This window comes from Melospiza georgiana, chromosome 19, assembly GCF_028018845.1.
Source record: "Melospiza georgiana isolate bMelGeo1 chromosome 19, bMelGeo1.pri, whole genome shotgun sequence".
NCBI classification, from domain to species: domain Eukaryota; kingdom Metazoa; phylum Chordata; class Aves; order Passeriformes; family Passerellidae; genus Melospiza; species Melospiza georgiana.
Window position 1 is genome coordinate 13,490,961 of NC_080448.1, and position 20,871 is coordinate 13,511,831.

Here is a 20,871-nt window from a genome sequence, read left to right on the forward strand (position 1 = left end):
GAATTGAGATGTTTGACTTAACTTGGGCAACCATACATAGTAATTTATTTTTGTGACCAATCCTTTTTTAGAGTTCTCTCCTCTGAAGTCACTCTTGGGAGAGAAATCCTGTTCTAGAATAGCAATGCAGACACGTGGGATCTATTTGATCTCTTCTTTTAGCTCAAAGTCTGTGTTTACTGGGGAGTGGCTTGTTATGTTTTGATATAGTAATAATATTATTTCACAACCACTAAAATGTTGCTTAAGAAAGCAACTCTTTATTAAGAAAAAACTATGCACGGATCCTTTTTATATGGTTTTTGTAATGCAATTCCCAGTGAAAAATTCATACTGCATAGGAAAATATAGTATTATAGAAAATTGCTATGTTCGATGCCAAAAATACTTCAACAAATGAAAATCAAAAATTATTAAACAACAAATAAAGGAAGAAATTAGAAGTATTTCAGGTAAATCTGTAGAGATTGCTTCCACTGCTGTTGCTCACTCATGGAGCATTTGCGTATTAATGGTTTTACTCTGAGACTACTGTGTTTTAATTAATGACGAATTAGGGTTAGAGGTTGACAGAAATCTCCTTGGCTGACTGTAAAGTCACTACGCAAAACAAACCTGCAAACCTCCAAACTTTGTCCAATATCCAATATTTACCATTAAAGTTTAAATACAGTTTAGTATTTTAGGGTTGGTTCCCTCCACTTCCTTTTGCTCTGGAAGTGATGAACAGTGGCTTTATCTAGTAAAAAGCTAAAATGAATGTTCTGCAAATACAAACAAAATTTCATCCTCCTTTTGTCCTTCCCAGCTCAAGGGTTATGTGCAGGAAAAGCATGCCTGGATCGCTGACCCCAAAGCCAAATTCTAATGGCTCTGGGGCTGCCTGGCCTCCGTGGTACCCTTGCTCCAGTGCCCATTCCCAGAAGGAATGCTCACGTTCGGGAGGAGTCGTAGGGGCTGGTGTCGCAGGAATGTCACCCTGAGCTTGCACTGGACCCCCCGGCACAAACAGCACCAGGGCTTTTGTGTGACCGGGCTTTTCTCCCCTCCGATGGGGAAATTCTGCAGGGCCGGAGGCAGCCACCGGACAAAGCGACTGATGTAAAACGGAACGCTGCTCGTTTAAAAATACACTGGTTTGTATTTAATGATTTCTGAGTTCTTTGGGGTTTGCCGGGAGCTGCAGCAGAGCGCAGTGAGAAGGAAGGAATTTGTACAGACCATTATCGAGGAGCGAGGGGATGGTGTCAGCCGTGCTGAGCTCCCGACACCGCAGTGTTTGCAGGCTGCTCTGCGGGCCAGGCATGAGGGAAGCGCTCCGTGCAGTGCGCGCACACCCTGCCCGTAAAATGACCCTCACGTGTGCAAGGGGCGCCGTGTCAGTGTCCTGGGCCGACTGCGAAGGACACGGCTGGGAACGGGACCGGGAACGGGACCAGGAACGGGAACGGCAACGGGAACGAACGGCGTCTCCAGCGGAAGACCGACGCTGGGCGCTAGAGACCATTGCGGCCCGCCCGCCTCCGCCCCGCCCCCGCCGCGCTCCGCCCCCGCCCCGCCCCGCCTCCGCCCCGCCTCCGCTCCGCCTCCGCTCCGCCTCCGCTCCGCCTCCGCTCCGCCTCCGCTCCGCCTCCGCTCCGCCTCCGCTCCGCCTCCGCCGCCGTTGCTAGGCAACAGCCGCTGAGTTCCCAGAGTGCTTAGCGTTGCGTTTCGCCGGGCTGTCGGCAGGAGGCGTGCTTGTCGCCGGCGGGTGTGCGCGCCCCGGACATGGACGCGGGTGCGTAGAGCGTGCGGGGGCCGGTGCGGGGCCCGTGGGGCCGGTGCGGGGCCGGTGCGGCCGGTGTGGGGGCCGGTGTGGGGGCCGGTGTGGGGGCCGGTGTGGGGGCCGGTGTGGGGGCCGGTGTGGGGCCCGTGGGGCCAGTGCGGGGGCCGGTGCGGGGCCGGTGCGGGGCCGGTGTGGGGGCCGGTGTGGGGCCGGCGGGGCCGGTGCGGGGGCCGGTGCGGGGGCCGGTGCGGGAGCCGGTGCAGGGGCCGGTGCGGGGCCCGTGGGGCCGGTGCAGGGGCCGGTGCGGGGGCCGGTGCGGGGGCCGGTGCGGGGGCCGGTGCGGGGCCCGTGGGGCCGGTGCGGGGCCCGTGGGGCCGGTGCGGGGCCCGTGGGGCCGGTGCGGGGCCCGTGGGGCCGGTGCAGGGGCCGGTGCAGGGGCCGGTGTGGCCGGTGCAGGGGACGGTGCGGGGCCCGTGGGGCCGGTGCGGGGCCCGTGGGGCCGCCGCCGGAGCTGCCCAGGCCCCCAGAGCGGCGGGTGTGACGGGACCGCGCAGGCCGAGAGGCGCTGCCCGGCGCTGGGGCCCTTTGCAGCTCGCGGCCCCGCAGGCCCCTCCCGTACCGGGCCGTTCGCTGCCCTTCGCCCACCCCGGCCCGCTTTGCTCCCGGGTGGCACAGCGACTGGGATTACTTTCAATCTGTTGTGTGGGTCTAATTCTTACTGTTTTTTTTCTTTAATCAGATGATACAGGAAATCGACTTCGATTCCAGTTGGAGCTGGAGTTTGTTCAATGTCTGGCAAATCCAAATTACCTCAACTGTGAGTACTTAAATAAATACCTGGACCCAGACGAGTTAACATAGTGTATTAATGTTTATTGTAACTGGTAATTTGAGAGAGAGCTAAACAAATAAAAGGGTTTTTCACAGCATAAAAGTAGTCTGTAAAGAAGAAAATAACAAGTTCCAGTCTGTTATTTAAAAGTAATGTCAAGTTAACAGTATTCCTTTATCTGAAAGCAGAATTTTACTAATGTGAATAGTATTAGGTACTATACATAACTCATTGCTAATTTTGATGCTGCAGTCAAATTTTCTTGTTTCAAAAAGCTGTTCCATTCAATGAAAGATGCAAACTGTAAGGGAGATGAGACTAATCTATTATTTTGTTGACATAAAAATCTTATATTGCTCTGTGGTTTTTAATTTGCCAAATATAAATTATCAAAATTTGATTGTAATGAGAAAGTTTTGACTGTGTGATTTTTTGCTGGTATTTTACACCCATCTGTAACCGTCAATTCCTTATTTGTCATTTTATTTCAGTTCTTGCACAAAGAGGCTACTTCAAAGATAAAGCTTTTGTAAATTATCTGAAATATTTACTTTATTGGAAAGAACCTGAATATGCAAAATACCTGAAGTAAGTGCTAAATTCCCTTAAGTTTCTGCATTTTAATAGTTTGCCATTGACCTCATTTTACACACTGTACAGTACCACGTTAGGATTTCATTTTTGCCTGTAACATTACTTTTGCCTTCCCCGCAGCATAGATTTTGCAAGATCATGGTTATATGCAGTGTAGATTTTCTTGTTTCCAATAGTCCACATGTAGCAGCAATGGGCAAAATTATGAAGAATTCATGAGTTTTGCATAGAATCTTCCTTTAAAGCCTTAATCTGCACTTTCAATGGGTTTAAAATCAAACTATTGAACATTAGGGTAAAAAAGCAGTTAAGTGAACTTTAAGATCAGTTTTGCATTATTGATGCTTACATGAGGCAAAGGGTGATTTTGTGTTTTTGCAAGTGTGCAAATTCCTTCCGTTTTTGGAAAATGGTTTCAGTCATCTTTAATTCGGCTCTGGAAGCAGGCCTTGTAAAGCCGGATGGATGGATGGATTTGGCCTATCAAACCAAGCCATTGGGGAAGAAGGCAGGAATGTGCATTTATTACTGGGATTGGATTCCTTGTTCCCTGGGCTGATGCTGCAGTTACCAACTCACAGTGTGCATGCTGAAGTGGTTTCACACTTGGGTAAAGACACACGAGTCAAAACTAACGACCCACAGAAGTACTGGAAACTTTAGATTTAGTGTCCCTTGTAAAAGGGACTGACTCGTCCCTTGTAAAAACCTGTATTAAAGCGTGTGTATTTTTAACCCAGGTATCCTCAATGTTTGCATATGCTAGAGCTGCTCCAGTATGAACATTTTCGCAAAGAACTGGTCAATGCTCAGTGTGCCAAATTTATTGATGAGCAACAGATCCTCCACTGGCAGCACTATTCCCGGAAAAGGATGCGCCTCCAGCAGGCACTGGCTGAGCAGCAGCAACAAAACAACACCTCTGTAAAATGAAAAGCACATGCAGTAGTGGTGATGAGGTGTACTTTGTGTTAGTGAAGTATTTACAGGAGATGAATGAACCCTTTTGCAAGTTTGGCTCTGGGTGTGTGTCCCTTTTATTTGAATTTATCAGGTGACTGGGGTTTTTGTTTCATCAACTCTTTTGAAGACTAATAAACACCGGCAATTAATTTTATAGCGTGGACAATTTTGTAAGAGCTTTACTACCATAGTTATTGATCCTCTTGATTTTGAACACAAAATCTAGATTTGTTACTTACTATCTACAAAGAAATGTAGCTCATGTAGCTCTAAAGGCTGTTCCTAGGAAGCCTTTTCCCTGGAGAATAATGGTGTCTCAAAGTGTACTGAGAACTCCCTGCTACTTACAGCTCTGGGACAAGCAAAGGTGAAGTGATGATAAAGTCAAAACTGTGCAGTTTTTCCTTGAAACCAAGCTGAGCTATTACTTATCACTTCTGTTTCCCTGGCAGTCATTGTTGATGGAAGTTATTTTTCCTTACAGCATGTGGTACAGATAGAAATCAGTGTACAGGGTGAGGTCTGGGGAGCAGAGCAGAGATAGGTGCTGATAAACTCTGCAGGACAGAGAAGGAAACAAGGTGTAGCTGTCTCTGTTCTGTTAAACTCAGCTTCCTTGAGTCTTGGCCTCTGTCCATGCAGCAGTGGCTGCTCTGGAGTCTCTTTACACCGCATGTAACAAGAACAGGGTGTGCAGGGAAACATGCCATTGCTGGGAGTATTGGAGAAGCACTTGCCATTTATTCCTGTATAGTTTTTTATTCTAAGAGCATAGTTCTTGGCAGCTGCCAGGGTTTTTAATTTTCATATTTTTAGACTGTATTTCTGGTGCATTCATGTTGTATTTCCTGTCCTTGTAGGAACAGGTACTCCCAAGTGTTAACCATTAAGATGGGATCAGTGACACTACAGCTGCCAGCCATCACATTATCACACTTAGACTGAACAGATAAGTCATTAAACATCTTTGGCATTGAAAATTTATCTGAACAGTTTCAGTAATTATGTGGTCAGGCTTAGGAAGGAGGGCTTTCTGTTTCTCCCCTTCCTCCTTACTCGCTGAAAGTGCAACTTGTAGTTACACTTCACTAAATGTAAGATAATCTGAGTTTCTAACACGAGCTCAGGTCCTTTGAAAAGAGGTTGTTCACAAACTCAATTTTATTTGGACATGAAAGGAAAGATACAGTTTTTCTTGTAAGATTTTATTGTAAGGTTTGGGCCCAGAATTTCAGGACGTTTATCTTAAGTAGTCCAAAGTAATTAATCATTAAAGTTTTAACAAAGGTCAGTGATTCCTTGAAAGGACAGTGCAGTAGTTGAGACTACCATCTTCATCAGTGATTGACTAGCGAGGCCTTTAGTCTTCAGTAAACAACATACGCACAAGCTCCGATTTAAAACATTCTTCTTCAACCAGCTTCTGAGGCTGAAAGAAAAACGTCCATAATTAAAAAACCTGTTCTGGCTGAGAGCCATTTGTACACACTAACATTAGCCACATCCAGCACCTCTGGCCTGGGGAGTGAGGTGTAGTGGGGGTGGAACAAGAATGGTAACTACAACTAAAACATTCTTGAGGGTTCTCTGGCCTTGGAAGAGGCATTTCTAAGAAAGTAACTGCTAATTTAACTAACATGTACAAATTACAACTTGAGATGCAGTCTGACCAGAGTGCTTGGAACTTGTTTCACTCCTGTAGCCTCAGTGTTTGGAATTTTCAAAAGTTGAGGAGCTGCAAATCAGGAACAGTAACAATATGCAGCTAAGAAGTTTCTCAACCCCTCAAGCACCATGAGGCAAGTGCACATATTGCCTTTACTGCATGTTTATTATAGACATTACACAATAAGCAGAATGGTTCTCTCTTGAGGAACTGGGAGCAGAAGAGATGTTTAGAATGCCCTGGCCTCCTTGAACAAGAGAGGGTTCTCAGAGAATACAAGTGTCTAATTCATTCAGCCCTAAATTCCTGACAGGTCCTCATCTCAATGCCTGTAGATTCAGAACATTAATCACTTACTGTGCCATATTTAAGTAGTGTAGGCACTCCTGTTAGTTTCAGATTCCTCCTGAATTCATTGTTGGGATCCTTCCAGCTGTTCAGAAAGAAGGTGTTAAGCACAGCTTGTATAGAGGCATTTTCCAGTTAAAATAGCTTCAAAATTATTCAAAGGCCTTTGCCTCACACCTTCCCAATGCCCTTCTCAAAACAAGCATGCAGATAGATTATGTCTGAGATCGTGAGGACCTCAAAAAATGATTGACTCTTTACAGAAAAGGACAGCTCAGTCAGTTTTTTCAACAGGTTAACCACCAGTCCACCAACAGAACAAAGTAATCCCATTTGTCAGCATTCAAAGGTACTTACTAGGCTCTATCTCCAACTAGACAGTAGATGAAAACTGACTCATCAGGCAGGTTATGAAGTTCCTTCCTCACAATTGGCTCAGCTAGAAAATAATTTTTAAAATCTGTTACTACTAAATATTCGTGCTACAGAATCACATGGATTAACTTGGACCGGCAAGGCTACTTATTAATGTTTTGTCTGCTTTAGTTAGAGATCGATATTTCGTTGCACCGGGCTATCCACAAGTTTTTCAGAGTTTATTACATGCTTGAACGCTGACTGGACTTGTGTTGGAGTAAAGGCCAATTTCTTCTCTAACACGAAGAGAAACACTCTTGTTTCTCTTGTTCTGTCCTGTCCTGGGTGTGGCAGCCCAGCACAGCGCCCTTCTGCAGGGTGACGGTTCCCTAAGGCACCTTCAGACCTGCTCAGACACGTAAAGCCCTGCGGTTCAGTGCGGTGATTTCTCACAAGGAAATACTGCCGCTGGACACGGTCGGGGAAGGCATCGCTTCGCCTCGACACGTGCAGCATAGGTGAAGCTGACGGCACGGCTCAGGTCTGTCGGTCTGTCTGTCTGCTGGGCCGCGTTAGCAGCCTTCGCCCGCAGCCCGCGCCGTTCCATGTGCGCAGCCAAAGGGGCAGCGTGGCAGCTGCGGCTCACAGCCCGCTCAGCTCACCGGGGAAACTGCGCCCGGAGCCTGGCACCGGCTCTGGGGCTGCTGTGCCCGCCCGGCATTTCCCGGAAAGGCACCCGAGGCCTCTCCGGCTTCCTCACGACCGACACAGCCCATGCCCCAGGCAGGGCGCTTCCCCGACGCGCCTCACCCGTCACGCAGTCGGGACACCAGCTCCTGCCCTCGGCGTCCTTATCGCCGCAGAAGAGCGCGAAGATGGGCCGGCCGTGGTAGCTCTGCGCCGTCCGCACGAACTCGGGGTACCCGCGGATCTGCCTCTCCTCCCAGCCCATGGCGGCAGCGGCGGAGGCTCCGCCCGGCCCGGCCCGCGCGGCCGCCGTAGCTCGGCGCGCTCCCGGCGGCCCGTGCGGCGGCGGGACCGGGTTCGAACGGCGCCTGGTGCGTCCGCCGCGGCCCGGGCCGCCCGACCGACCGACCGACCGGCCGGCCGGCCGACCTACGTCCGTCCGTCCGTCCCTCCCTTGCCGCAGCGCCCGGGGCCCGCCGTGCCGGTGCCGCCCGGGACGCCGTGAGGGCCAGGGCCGGGAGCAGCCACGGGCCCTGGGCGGTTGCGGAGAGGCCGCCCCATTCTGTCCGCGGCTGCTCGGGCTGGTTCTCCCTTTGTTACTCACATCAGACCCGGGATGGCTTTTGCCAGTCTGAAATAACGGTTTATTGTTCTCGCATGATCACAAGCAAGCGATAATAGCGAGATTTGCTCTCGAGCCGATGAGATGGTACCAAGCAAGACAGCGGTGTCTGATGATGCGTTTGCATTCACCAGCCAGCGATACAGGAATGAAGCTAAAGCTTTACAAACACAGGTAGTATTTGCCGTCGGTAGCGATGCTGAATTGGTTTTCTTTGTGATTGTAACAAAAATATGATTCTGACCCACTTCATGAGACAGCCCAGCAGGGAGTGTCATACTAGCTTTCCTCGTGCTGTCGCACATTATCTTGACACTGTCCTTTAGTAAGGCTAGAGATCACAAACTGGATGTATAATTATTCTTAATTATCTGTTGTGGTTCAGTCCCAGTAGGCAGCTGAGCACTTGCTCACCCTCTCTCAGTTGGGATGGGGAAGAGAACTGGAAGGCGAAAAGTACGAAAAGTTATGGGTTGTGATAAAGGCAGGTTAACAGGGAAAGCAAACGCTTTCCTCTTTTTGTGCACAAACAAGGCAAAATAAGGAATTCATTCTCTACATCCTATCAGCAGGCAGGAATTCAGCCATTTCAGCACATATAACAGTGACTTAGGAAGACAAATGCTGTCACTAGTCTCCCCTTTCTCCTTTTTCCCTGCAGCTTTTACTGCTGAGCATGATGCTACAGGGTGTGGAATATCCCTTTTGTCAGTTGGGATCAACCATCCAGTTGTTTCCTCTCTAGCTTCTTGCCCACCCCCAGGCTACTCAGTGGTGAGCAGGTGAGAAGCAGAAAAGGCCTTGACCTCTGTGAGCACTGCCTAGCAAGAATGAAAACATTGATGTGCTGTTAACACTGTGTTCATCGTAAATCAAAAACAGTGCCATCATGACAGAGTTGCATCGCCTGTGTATAGCATTCTGCATAACATCAGGGTTTCTTTTACTCTTTGAACAGCTCCAGTTTAATAGAAATGTTCCTGCAGTTCCAGAGAACTTGGCTCTCAGATTCTCTCACCCCCGTCCAATTATAATAGAAAAACTGAAGGCATCCAGTGATAAGGGAAATCTCGTTGGAAGTGAGGACCTCAGCCTGAGAAGCTCTGGGATGTTCTCAGTGGTGTCTGAAGAGAGACTTAAATTGGCTGTTCAGCTGGCAAAAAGGGACATCAAACAAAGACGTCTCGAAGAACAAGTAAAACAGCAGGTATTTGGAGATGTCGTCTGCACACCGTTGTGGATACAGAAATCACAACCACAGAAGACTGAAGTATTTGCAAGTCGAGAAAATGAAAATACCCCGAAGTCTGAGACTCAGTTGATGTGTCAGCAGAGGCTTGCCCAGCCTTCCCAAGGAGAGTCTGCCAGCTCTGACACCAACGTTCATCTCTGCCTCGTTAAGGAAGGAAAGCCAGTAGCAGCTGTTTTGACCTCTCCTCCCACCCGGCACACAGGACCGGACCACAAGCCAAATTTAAATAAAAAAGAACATCAAAATATGCAAGAAGTTCGGCGTCTGCAAAAAGAATTGAGGAACTATGTCCAGAAAATTGAAGATTTTATTAAAAAAGGTATTAAAAAAGACTGAACAGTAATTATATTATATAAATGATAGAAATGTACACTAGTTTGTTGATATTTTTCCCCTCATTTTTTGGGTTGGATTAGAATTTGTATTTATGGCTGGACTTTTGAGAACCATCTATTTTTTTGAAAACTAAATAAAAGAATAGCTAGCCAGCTTAAGCAGTTTGTTGTTTTGTAATAACTAGCAGGAGATTTAACCGTTCCTAATTTTGAGTGCTTTATCTGCAGCTTTGTCATAAAACTAATCATAGACACGATTTTTTAAATAAATAATGAGCTATATTGTATTAGACTATTAAATAGAAACAGGATGTAGAGTTTACGATAACTAACTTGCATTACTGTTAAAGAAACCCCCACAAATATGTGGTTTGGTTCTGCATGGAAAAGGCTTATTACTAAATTATGTCTGTTGTCATGACTTAATTGGCATTTTCACAGGTTAAATTAAGATATAAAACTTTATATGCTATGCTTTTTAGGGAGAGATAGAGAACTTCTAGATCCTGAAAACGAGCAGCGGCTTTGCACTAGGAGACAGCAACAAGCTGCACGGTCAGCTCGGATGCTGTATGTGCTCCAGCAGCAGGTAGGAGCCATGACTTTAAACTGGGATGCATAGGAGCTTAGTTTGTTGTGATGAATTTGTCAGAAACTAACTGAAAGAAGAGGAAGTCAGTTGGGTTATCTCTGAACTTCCGTGGCATTCTAGTTTAGATCTGAATGGTGTGACTGATTTCCCTCATGGCTGGACAGAGAGGTGAGCACCACTGTTGAAAAATCTCTGATGCTACAGTGAAGATCTATTGTTCGTTTATAGACATGGAACTAATTCTGACTGACTTGCTCCTCTCTGTCTCCTTTCTTGATAAACAGGTAAAAGAAATTCAGGACGATTTAGAGAAACTGAGTCCTCATACAATCAAACATACTAAAAAGGTAAGATGTAGTTATCCTTCAGGCTGTAAGTGACTTATCAACAGAGTTTTCTGGATAATTGAGTTTGATTGTCTAGGGTGCAGCTAAGCCTTCTCCAGAAAGATTTCCTTTGTATCTTACATATTTCGTCTCATTCTCTGAGAAGTATGGCTCACTTGGCCTGATACTGCCTTTGCTGCTTCTCCTCAGGTCTTGTCTGCAGTAAATGAGAGGAAGGTGGTTGGTCTTCTGCGTCTATGTGCCTTCTAATTCCTTCTTCATTCCAGTTTCTTTTTGCAAGGAATTAACAATATGTTCTACTCTTGATGCTTTTTTTAGACTTCTGGTTGATGACACTCAGTCTTACCAGCCTTCTTTCTGATTTTCTTCTCTGCCCAGCAGCCTTCAGGGGGATGGCTGAGATCATGCCCACAGTCTAGTCAATGTTGCCCTGTTGTTCTCTTCTGCTTTTTCAATCACTTGCATTTTCTTCTGTAACAAAACAAGGAGGATTGAGAATATTTTTGTTTGTGCAATTGTTGCGCATTAGACTCCAGCCAACTGTAAATGGCTATAGTTCTGTGTTGGCAAAGGTAGTAGAAACATCATGACCTGATACACCCAGGCTGTTTTACCTGAGGCCAGCATGACATTAATAGGAGTATTCTTTTGAGGAATCTTGAGTAAATTACTTCAATGCCTGTTTTGTTTGTCTCACAAATGGATTAATATCAATTAAAATTATTCCAAGCCTGAGTTTCTGCATGACATTTCAGCAACAATTCTTCCAGTAGTGTATCTGTAGAAACTATAGATATTAAAGCATTTATTTATTTTTCATTTTTCCAGTCTCGAGCAGTATCCAGGTTGGCAGCAGCACATAGAGGAGCTGTACGAACCTTGCAGGCATTTGCCAATCAGTTTACAGATCAAACAGATGAGCAGATTCCTGCCCATTACAAGGAACTGGGCAGTCTCATTCGTCAACTGTCTCTCTGCTCCGCCAAACTGGAAGGGGATTCTTCCATTTCTGAAGCTATCATAGACATTTTGCTGCAAGTTGAGGTAGGAAAAAAGCATTTGTTTTTGCTAAGGCAGGAAAGAGGTAATGAAATATGAGATTGTGTTAATGAAATGGCAGAATATATTACTGGGTTTGCTTTTATTTTTTAAAGGCCATATTTTCTAATGTAAAAATGTACTTCTAATGTTCCTAAGTAATGGTGGTGTAAAAGAGACATGCATACTAAACACAGAAGCTACCTACTGCTGGTCATGTTGATGCTGTTCCTAGCTTTCTTGGCTGTCCTGGTAGAATGAGGACTGGTAGTGATAGTTGTAACAAAGCATCAGTTTCTGATTCATTAGTCATTTTCAGGACAGAGAGAATTCATTTTATACATAGGTGTGCATTAAGTGTTTTATTACTCTGGATGCATGCTTTAGTCATCAGCATCAGTGGTGAGCACCTGAGCATCTCATACGGTGTTGCAGGCAGAGTTGTCCAGGCAGAGGATAAAGTTGTGGCTGCAAGAGTTACTTGGCTCTGTGCCCTTCAAATGTCTTTTTTATTGATATCTGATGACTTATACATGTCACTGGTATCACAGAAAAGTTCTGATTCATGTTGCCTGCTGCATAAATTTAAAAAAGCAATACCGGTGCCATAAGATACTTTCCTTAAAATACTGTTAAAACTGTAAGAGCTATGTTTTTAATTTTAGTGTTATGACCTGCTTATGAGAACAGTAAGAGTGCTAACTGTCTGGGAACAGAAAAGAAGTTAATGGTTTAAGTTTGGACATAGCATTGGAAGAAGTGTCTGTGTTACAATAGTCATGTGACGATGAAGTTTTTGTTGGTCTGTAGCCCTTGAGTTCAATTCTTTTTGAGCATTCTGTAAGCAAATGGTTTGCTGGAGTCAGTTGTAAATACAAAAATGTAAGCCTTTTGAGGAAGATTGAAATAAATAATGTGAAAAAGCTTCTACATGAACAAGCTATCAGTCTGAAAAAACCTGAAAGTTATCGTCTGAAAAAACACCAACAAAACAAAACCAGATCAAAAAAGCTCCAACTGCTTAGAATGAATTTGCTTTTCATTACATCAGATTTACTGAGAGAGTAATTAAAACTCTAAATATTTGGTGCAGGATCTGAATTCACTGCTAGAAAGCAAGCAAACACCAAAAACAGTGAAGAAATGCATTTCAGCTTCTCAGGCCAAATCTCCAAGGAACACTGAGACATATCCAGACAGAAAGCACTTTCTGTCTCCAAAAGGAGAAAACAAACCTCTCACCTTAAAGAGACAGCATGAACAAGAGTCTAAAAAACCTCCATGTGCCAGGAGTCTTTTGACTGGTTTGTATTTTGAACTAAATACATTTTTATCACTCACCTTGCCATCTGCAGTGCAATTTTTTAGTATGGTATTGTTGGTCAGAAGTTGGTTAGATGTTAGCAAATCAGTCTAACAAAAACCAGGCTGTAGTTGTTTAACTGTTCATAGTGAAAAGTTATTGTGTCTTTGGCTCAGAATTCCCTTGGTTGGTACAATTTCTCTGCTTCTGGGAGCAGTGGCTGTTTTAACCTGGCCACTTCATTACTGTTAATATCTTTTGCACAACAGTCACACTTTTGTACCTAGAGACACATGAACTGATACTTAAGCTGAAGACTTGGGGGTTTTAACCACTATCTTGCCGTGCAACTGTTTGGAATTGGCTTTCTATATCATTCTTTTTCTTTGGATATGAAAGGAAAGGAGCTTTATTCTTTCTCAAGGTGTTGTGAGATAAATATACCTGAAGTGTTTTGCCACCTCATGAAAGCCACTGTAAGTTCTTACATTATTATATAAACTATATTAACTAGTTTTCTTCTTTGTGGTGACTTTCTCACACCTGAGTATTCCCGACTACCCCAGGTAGCAGGAATTCCATATGCCAAATTCTGGCAGTCCAGGCAGACAGTATGTAAACATATAATGGTTTCCATGTGTCTAAAAGAGGATGCTTTGTTACCACCATCTAGACCTCATATAGCAATTGCTCCCAAAAGACTTTTCCATGACTCGCATATAAATGTATATTTTCAAATATCTCTGTATGTGTAAATATGTATATGCACACAACCCCCAAACCTTCCTGTTCATCAAAACAATGTAAGAAAGACAATTTCTTGAATACTTGTCAGGAAATACAAGGCTAGAATATTTCATTTTGTCTTTGATTTTTTTTTATTATAGTAGAGCTTAAAAATTCATGGTAAGGTATACCTAGCATAAAAGAGGTGTCAAATGTAGAAAAAAAGACAATTTTTGCCCCTTTCAACTTACAGTTAACAGTTCATATGTTTAGTATAGATAAACACTGACATGTTGCAAATATTTCAGCAGTTCAACAGGCAAACAGTTGTGCTCGTATATTACACAATAAATACCAAGAAGAAAGTGGCCGACCTACTTCAGAGAGAAGTGCCACTTTGCAAGGAAGCACAGATGTACTGGTGAGAGCTAGAGCTGTAAAAAAAGAGTCTGTCCTTGAAAGTGCTGCTTTGAAGAAGAAAGGTGTGTTATTGCCTGCAAAACCACAGGTATGGAAGTGATAAATCATTCATGCTGTCGTCTACTTGTTTTCTGGGATTTGTTGTATAATATAAGACACTGTCAAAACTTTTCACCTCCTCACAATATTATTATTCTGAGCTAGGAGACATAGGGGGATAAACTATGTCATCTGCCTATTGCTAGTGGTTATGACTATTTTAGAAAATGTTTTTCTAAAACAGTATTTACTGTTCCTTGGAAGTGCACTCTGCAACTAGAAGCAACAACAGAATTGGTAAGAAAAATGCTCACTGAAACTAGTTTAATGTTTGAAATTAAGGTGTGTTTTTCAATTTGAAATTAAAGCTGAAGTATCTTCCTCCTACAGTCATTCTCTATCACAAAAAATGCACTCAGCAGTAATGCTGTGCTAATGCTAGTAGGAGAATATAAGTTACTCAGGCTTACTTAATTGATAACAGGAATGATAAAACTTCACTATACAAGTTCTGGTTTCCGCTAAGTCCTTGCAACCAGAAAGAAGCTCCATAGTGGAAAGAAAACAATTCTTAAAAGACTAGGGCTATATTTTGCTAGGAAGTGTATTTTTCTTTTATCCATTCCTCAGTGTCACTTTTAACTAGGAAAATCAATTCTGACACAGTAACATAGGTATATGCTTATGTAACTTTTACTGCTTCCTATCCCTGTGGATCTGTGAGGATCATGGGCAGGAAGGTTAAACATTTTAATAATTGATATAGAGGGGACGAGCCTAAGTGATCTTGTAACAGATGTGGGAATATTATAGTTTTGTGGCTGAATACAATGTTACCTTGGAAATGTTCTATTTGGATTCATAAATAGTTACCTATTTATAATAGATTTATAAATAGTTAACATAGAGTTTAATTCTGAAAAACCAAAAGTAAGCTTTTTCCCCATGAAGAGAAACACTGGAAAAGCTGGAACTGTTTGCAAAAATAATACTTGCAGGATTAAGCATGTGTTCTGTTCAGGCACAGCTTTGCTTCCTTTAAAGCACTTGTAAATTGTTCACATACATCAACTGCAGCAAAGCCAGCAGGCCTGATTTCACGATAAAGTCTGAAGCAGAATGCCAAATACTTTGAAAATTCAACAACTGGAATAAGTGTTTTTAATGTGATTGTGTTAATTTTAAGGGAATGCTGAAATCTTTAAAATCAAGACGGGCACACCCTCCAGGAAAGCCTGCCCGATTTCAAGAGCCAACTATAGCTTTCCAGCTAAAAGAGAACAAACGACCTGTTAAGGAGAGCAGAATGCCTCGCGTGCCTTCAAAGCCTGCACCTCGGTCTGTTTCACCGGAGCGGTATGTTTGCAGTCCCCTGGCACCCACCTCTGCCCTGCTTCCCAGCGGAAAGGCTTCTGGATCTGTGCTGGTGACTTGGGTAGAGTTGGCCCAGCACGGCTTGCTGTCACACAGCTCCTCTCCTTTCCCACTTGGCCCAGAGCGGCCCTATTCCCTAAAGCCTGGGAAGAGCCAGGACTTCAGTCTTTTGTCTGAGTTGCTGCCTGGGAGTCAAGAGCAAACTGTGTAAGGTGAGGCAGTGACAAAACACATGGGAATGAGTGGGTATTCCCAGCACTGCATTAAGAAAGTAAATATTATCTCCCTGTTTCAGAAGGACAAGATACTTACATTTGTCCCAGACAATAATAAAGTGCAGATTTGTTTACTCTAAACTCTGTTCAACATACTGTTAGACAGGGGGTCTCCAAATTTAGGTTGGTTTGGGACTGGTGTTTGTGGCATTTGAAGCCAGAAGATACAGGTGCTGGATCTCCTAGGCAGTGTCCATGGTAAGATGAGGAGCTCATTTCTCTGGACAGTATTTGTGGATAAGCATGTAGTTCCTGTTACAGCAGAAACGTGATTCAAGATCCCTCATTCTCAACAGAATTTTCTGTATTTTATGGTTTTAAAGTGTATTAGTTTTCTCTCTGAAGTTTCTTGTAACTCTTCCAAACTAATGCTGGAAATTACACTATTTCGTTCTTCAGTTGTTAGAATGTACATTTTGTAACTCTATGCTAATGTGCTATTTTTAAAGACTAGCAAGGCTTGAAGCAAAAAATTCAAGAGGAGTGAAGGTTCTAACTGACCTTTGCAGAGGAGAAATGGAAAAAATACAGAAGTTAAGGTAATGATTTTCTTTGAAAAATCTCATAAGACATGTCAGATCTGATACGAACTTCTCCCCACTCCCAACAGTGGGAGTAAATGTAAAAATACATTTATGTAGTTTGGTGTTTTAAATTATTGTTGGCATACCAGGTTTCAGAATGGCACTGTCTTGTACTCTTCTTTGTGCAGGTCACAAACTGTTTCTCCAGACCGGTGTGCAGACAAAGCTGAGAAGGAGAGACAGGAGTGGTCAGAGCCTCCATTTGACAGGACACAGGTGGTACAGGCAAGCTCATACCACTGGGTGAATGATGCCTTGAGAGTTGTCAAACATTTGTAAAGGGGAAGCAAACAGTTCATTTTCAACTTAATGCAAGTCACTTTTGTTTTGGTTTGGGTTTTTTTTCTTTCTTTCTTGTATTGGGTTTATGTCTTTTTGTTTTCTGTAACAGTTGTTTTTGGGATTTGTTTTTTTAAGTAGCAGGTTGCAACAAATGCAGATATTCTGAGTGAAAAGCTATTGGATGATCTTTTGGAAGATACTGCTCAGGAACTGTGGAGCATGGATCAGCATGAGAGACTGCAGGCTGAGGCCCTACCTCTGGCTGACACTTACAGCCTGGAGTCAATGTTGCAAAGAATGGAAGAAATTGAAGTAAGATTTTCTGTCTTGCTTAGTCTCATTAGTGTCAATTTCTTATTTACTATCCATAAATTATAATAGCTGTAAGTATCTACATTCTTAAATGAAGCAAGGTCTGACTAGATCAGTGTCTGAAATCAAAGACCCGGATGGAGTTTGTGCTTCCAGAAGACACAGTGTAAGGACAGAAGGAGAATCAGTATGGTGATTATGTTGATTGTCTGGCAGAATGGAAAGTATATTAATATTAATTTGAATTTTTCCCTTTTGTGTGCTATAGAATCTCACTATTCTAGCAGCATGACCATCTTGAGGAAATATGCTCTGGCAATCCAAAATATTTCACAGGGCAACATGGAGAAGTCAGACAAATACATGGTTATCTTTGTCTTTATTCATCTTTCCATATAAATATTCTTAAGGTTATCATTTACTTGACTTGAGTTTTCTCGTATATTGCTTTCTTGAAAAGTGTTCTTCTGTCTATTTTTTCATAGTGTCTGGTTTGAGTTCCAGTTTGACCTTCCTATCCTCTGAAATTTATTATGACTTAGAACTACATAGTTTAGTGCCATTTACTCCTGGAGATGTGTTCATCAGTTGGAAGTGTGAAGTTGCAGTGTCCTTGTCCCTGAGGCACTGGAGCACACACTTGGATTCACTGTTGGTGAGGCAGGAGCAGCTTGAGGGCCCTTCAGTTGTTTGGCTAAGGGCCGTTGGTCTGAAATGGGAGGAGTTCCCTTAGGACTGTCAATTAGTTTTGTATTTGAGAATGACATTTTGAACAAGAGAAAAGTCTGTGTTTTCAATCCCCCACCTCTCTTCTATGTTGTGTTGCCGGCCAAAGTAAGGCTGCTTAACCCAAGGAGGATCCTGGCTTGCTTTGCTGTCAGTGATAATGAGCTGCCAGGTCCATGACTGGCTGACTGACTGACTGCTATGTGTGTTCACCACAGATGTACCAGGAGGCTGTCCGCAGGAGAGTCACCCAGATTGTCTACAGTGACTCCCACTTGTGGGCCCAGCAAGACAACATGGGTAATTGTCTTTTTTAATACAACTTGGTTTCCCTGTAATCTGTAGGTTTAAATTCAGGTGTTTTGAAATCAAGGTAATTGGATTATGTATGATCAAATAGCACCACTTGGACACATTTTTTACCATAGGTAAAAACCTATGGTACCTTTCAGAGGACAGTTTCTAAGATGTAGTTCTAAAATCAGTACTTTATCAGCACTCCTTTTCTTTATCTTGTGGTTTGATTGAGTAGCACAGTGAAGCTACATTGATTTTCCATTGGATCACATACACCTTTACTGAAATGGTATTGTTAAATACAAGTTGGAAAATCTCCCACTAAGACTGGTGAAGATTTACCCCAAATCTTTATAGATTCTTTTTCCATGTCTTGGATTTACCATTGAATTTGAGAGACTGTGCTATTTTTACAGTGGTATTTTCTGTCTCTCTGCTAGAAGTACCCACTGGCAGCACAAATTATTTATACTAAAGGTAGTATTTCTAAAATGCTCAGCTTTAATACACTGAGCTGTATTTATGTTTTTTTCTAATTTTGAATACTTTACTTACCTGGAGGACTTCCCCTTAAAAGAAACAAAAGTCTTTGTGAAGACTTAACCTGCAGTAGATGTAGTTTTTCTCTTTCAAAAAACCAGTTTAAAATAGTATTATCTTCCTTCTAGAAGAACTACAAATGGCGTCAACAGCTAAAAAACTTGCACCTCCTCATCCAGTTCAGATGACCAAATTAATCAGCCATGGAGAGCTGGAAACAGACATTTTATTTGAGAAACCTTTTGACAGCACGTAAGTGGAATACTTGGCCCTACACTAAACTGTGGTGAATAGGATCTATGTGATTTCATTATAGTATTTTCATTACACTAACTCTTCAAAAAGAGACTTAAAAATTTAGCTCTGTCTTGATGATTATTTTATCTTTTCAGTGATATTGATGAAAATAAAGAAGCAGAGGAGAAATTGCAGACTGGAAATGATATTCTGCAGCCCTTGCTTCTGAATTCTCTACAGAACGCATATTCTGTGTCTCTGTCTGTGCCAAGCAATGTGCTCCAGAGCATCTTGGATTATAACAGCAGATACAAGCATCATTTAAAGCTTATTTCTCATGAGGCTGTGGGCAGTTTCGATCCATGGCAGATTGCTGAGAGGTATATGAACTGTCTTTGTGGTTTGGAAGTGAAAGACTGGAATTTGAAAGCTGACTTTCTGAACCTTCTCTTTTTTTTTGCCCTCTCTCTCTGTCAGTCTTGCAGAGCAACTGACAGAAGAAGCCCTGTGTGACGTGGCAGCAGAGCTGCAGGATGTTTGTGAGGACTATGCAGAAGCTGTATTCACATCAGAGTTTTTGCAGCCAGTGCAGTGAATTCTTTCCCACCTGTCCCATCAACATCAGCCTCAGCCTGTGAGATTTTCTGCACTGGATCTCCATCAAAGATTAATCTTAGTTTTTTTATAAAGCCATTATAATAATGTTTTCCTTTTCAGAAAGGACTTCCTTACTTTTCCTTTTATTGGCTAATCACCTTAGCACACGCTACACTGGAGCGAGTTCTTTTGGAGATGTAGCAATCCAGTGAAGGATTCTCATGGCAGAGCACAAATACGCAAGCACTTGTCACTGGCTGTACTTGCAGGCTGGCTTGGGCTCTTGCCATCAGCTTCAGAACAGAGTTCCTGAGTACCTCTAGTACCTAATGCACAGGCAAAAGGAGACCTTCCAATAGAAGCACGTGATAGAGATCTTTCTTTTTCTTAAAGTAGTCTAAATGTTACATTTTTATCAGCATTTAGTGAGTGATTCAACCCCACATTCTTTTCTCTTAAGAATCCCATTGAAATCAAGAACAACAAAATAAATGAGCAACTGGCGTTTCTGCAACATTAAATTAACTTGTTTCAAGTAATCAAGGTACTAGTTTGGATTATGTCTGGAGTCAGAGCAGTGACTAATAATTACTTGAGGTAACCCAAATAACATATGACTGTTTCCTGTGTCAATTTTTTTCTCCAATATTGTTCAGTCTATAACACATTCAATTTTAATCTTCTAAGATTATTTTTATTTCCTCCAATTAGAACATATATTTTAAAAGTAATTTAGTTTCTCTTGAAGCCTTGTTTACTATTTCAATTGTCTTCAAATTTACATCAAATGTAAATGTTACTGCTGAAGTGGAACTTTGCTGATATGTGATTTCTGTAATTTAAACCAGCTGATTTCTAAAATTGTAAGTCAAAAACACTAAAGCAATAGTGTCTCTATGTATATATATGTGTGAAAGTATTTTGAATATGTTTTATTTTTTAATAAACAGTTGTTTATTATCACTGAACACAGTTTTAATTTAAGATAACTTCCCTCTGAATCCATTTGGAATAGCACAGCATATTCTATGATTCTGTATATCCATGGTCTTTTTCTAGGATTGCATTCGTTGATGGCTTAGTGACACTGTAGCACCTTTGGGAAAGCAATCCTTGTCAAATCTTTTAAACAGGACTTGTGTCCAGCAGCAGAGGCAGTGTGGCTAGAGGGCAAACTACAGCATGTACTAGCACTGTCACCCGTAGCTGGGGGAAGGTGAACCATTGTTTGCATGCAGCTGGCTCTGGAGGTGGGAACTGCTGGGTGTTCTGGCTATTTCACTTAAGGCTCAAGCAAAACCACTTAGCTTGCCATGTTCTCAGGGGTATTTGCTGTGGCTCTTGAATGAACTGCTAAGCGATACCCCTAGCAAATCATGCAATTATACCTACCAAGTCAGTGTTGGCACAGAGCCTTTAAGTTGCTTTAGGACTTGGTTGGATTGTGTTTGCTTAGTTCTTTAATTGTAGGATTTTTGGGGCAAAACTTTTGTTCACTGCCCTTTATTTAGTGGTATTCTGACACACTACAGTAACATACAAACCCTCCTAAGATCGCTGCCAGCCTCCTCCCATCGTTTCTACAAGAAGGGCTGTGACTTAAGTCATTCCTTAAGATTAATTTCTCCTGGTTATTTGGGGTTCTGGAGAAGTTGGCTTTTCTGCTTTTAGAGACGTGCTGCTAGTGAGGCTCTTGAAGAGGGACGAACCCTGTAAGTTTCAGCAGACTCTAAGCCACTTGCCTATGGCTGACTTAAAAGG

General features: G+C 42.9%; 3 protein-coding genes across 10 annotated transcripts; 2 read left to right on the top strand and 1 right to left on the bottom strand.

Moving 5' to 3' along the window:
* The first annotated feature begins 1,718 nt into the window (after positions 1-1,718).
* On the top strand, positions 1,719-4,308 carry MED31 (mediator complex subunit 31). Its single transcript, XM_058037355.1, has 4 exons — positions 1,719-1,777; positions 2,505-2,582; positions 3,089-3,185; positions 3,932-4,308. The coding sequence occupies exons 1-4, from the start codon at positions 1,768-1,770 to the stop codon at positions 4,122-4,124; spliced, it is 378 nt and encodes a 125-aa protein (XP_057893338.1). The 5' UTR covers positions 1,719-1,767; the 3' UTR covers positions 4,125-4,308.
* Positions 4,309-5,297: 989 nt separating this feature from the next.
* On the bottom strand, positions 5,298-7,509 carry LOC131091347 (thioredoxin domain-containing protein 17-like). Its single transcript, XM_058037356.1, has 4 exons — positions 7,336-7,509; positions 6,526-6,607; positions 6,178-6,253; positions 5,298-5,583 (listed from the first exon to the last, which is right to left on the bottom strand). Exons 1-4 carry the CDS (start codon positions 7,475-7,477, stop codon positions 5,515-5,517), a joined length of 369 nt encoding a protein of 122 aa, XP_057893339.1. The 5' UTR covers positions 7,478-7,509; the 3' UTR covers positions 5,298-5,514.
* A 141-nt stretch (positions 7,510-7,650) lies between these two features.
* KIAA0753 (KIAA0753 ortholog) lies at positions 7,651-20,078 on the top strand. 8 transcript variants are annotated; one of them, XM_058037354.1, is made up of 15 exons: positions 7,652-8,008; positions 8,793-9,405; positions 9,904-10,010; positions 10,298-10,360; positions 11,189-11,404; positions 12,492-12,702; positions 13,736-13,935; positions 15,073-15,242; positions 15,985-16,074; positions 16,248-16,335; positions 16,540-16,713; positions 17,658-17,739; positions 18,408-18,528; positions 18,669-18,893; positions 18,991-20,078. In XM_058037354.1, the coding sequence occupies exons 1-15, from the start codon at positions 7,919-7,921 to the stop codon at positions 19,106-19,108; spliced, it is 2,568 nt and encodes an 855-aa protein (XP_057893337.1). In that variant the 5' UTR covers positions 7,652-7,918; the 3' UTR covers positions 19,109-20,078. The 8 variants fall into 8 exon arrangements, with proteins under 8 accessions (XP_057893332.1, XP_057893334.1, XP_057893337.1 ...); XM_058037352.1 differs by having other exon boundaries at positions 7,653-8,008; positions 16,248-16,344; positions 18,405-18,528; XM_058037353.1 differs by having other exon boundaries at positions 7,653-8,008; positions 16,248-16,344.
* The last annotated feature ends 793 nt before the right edge of the window (positions 20,079-20,871 follow it).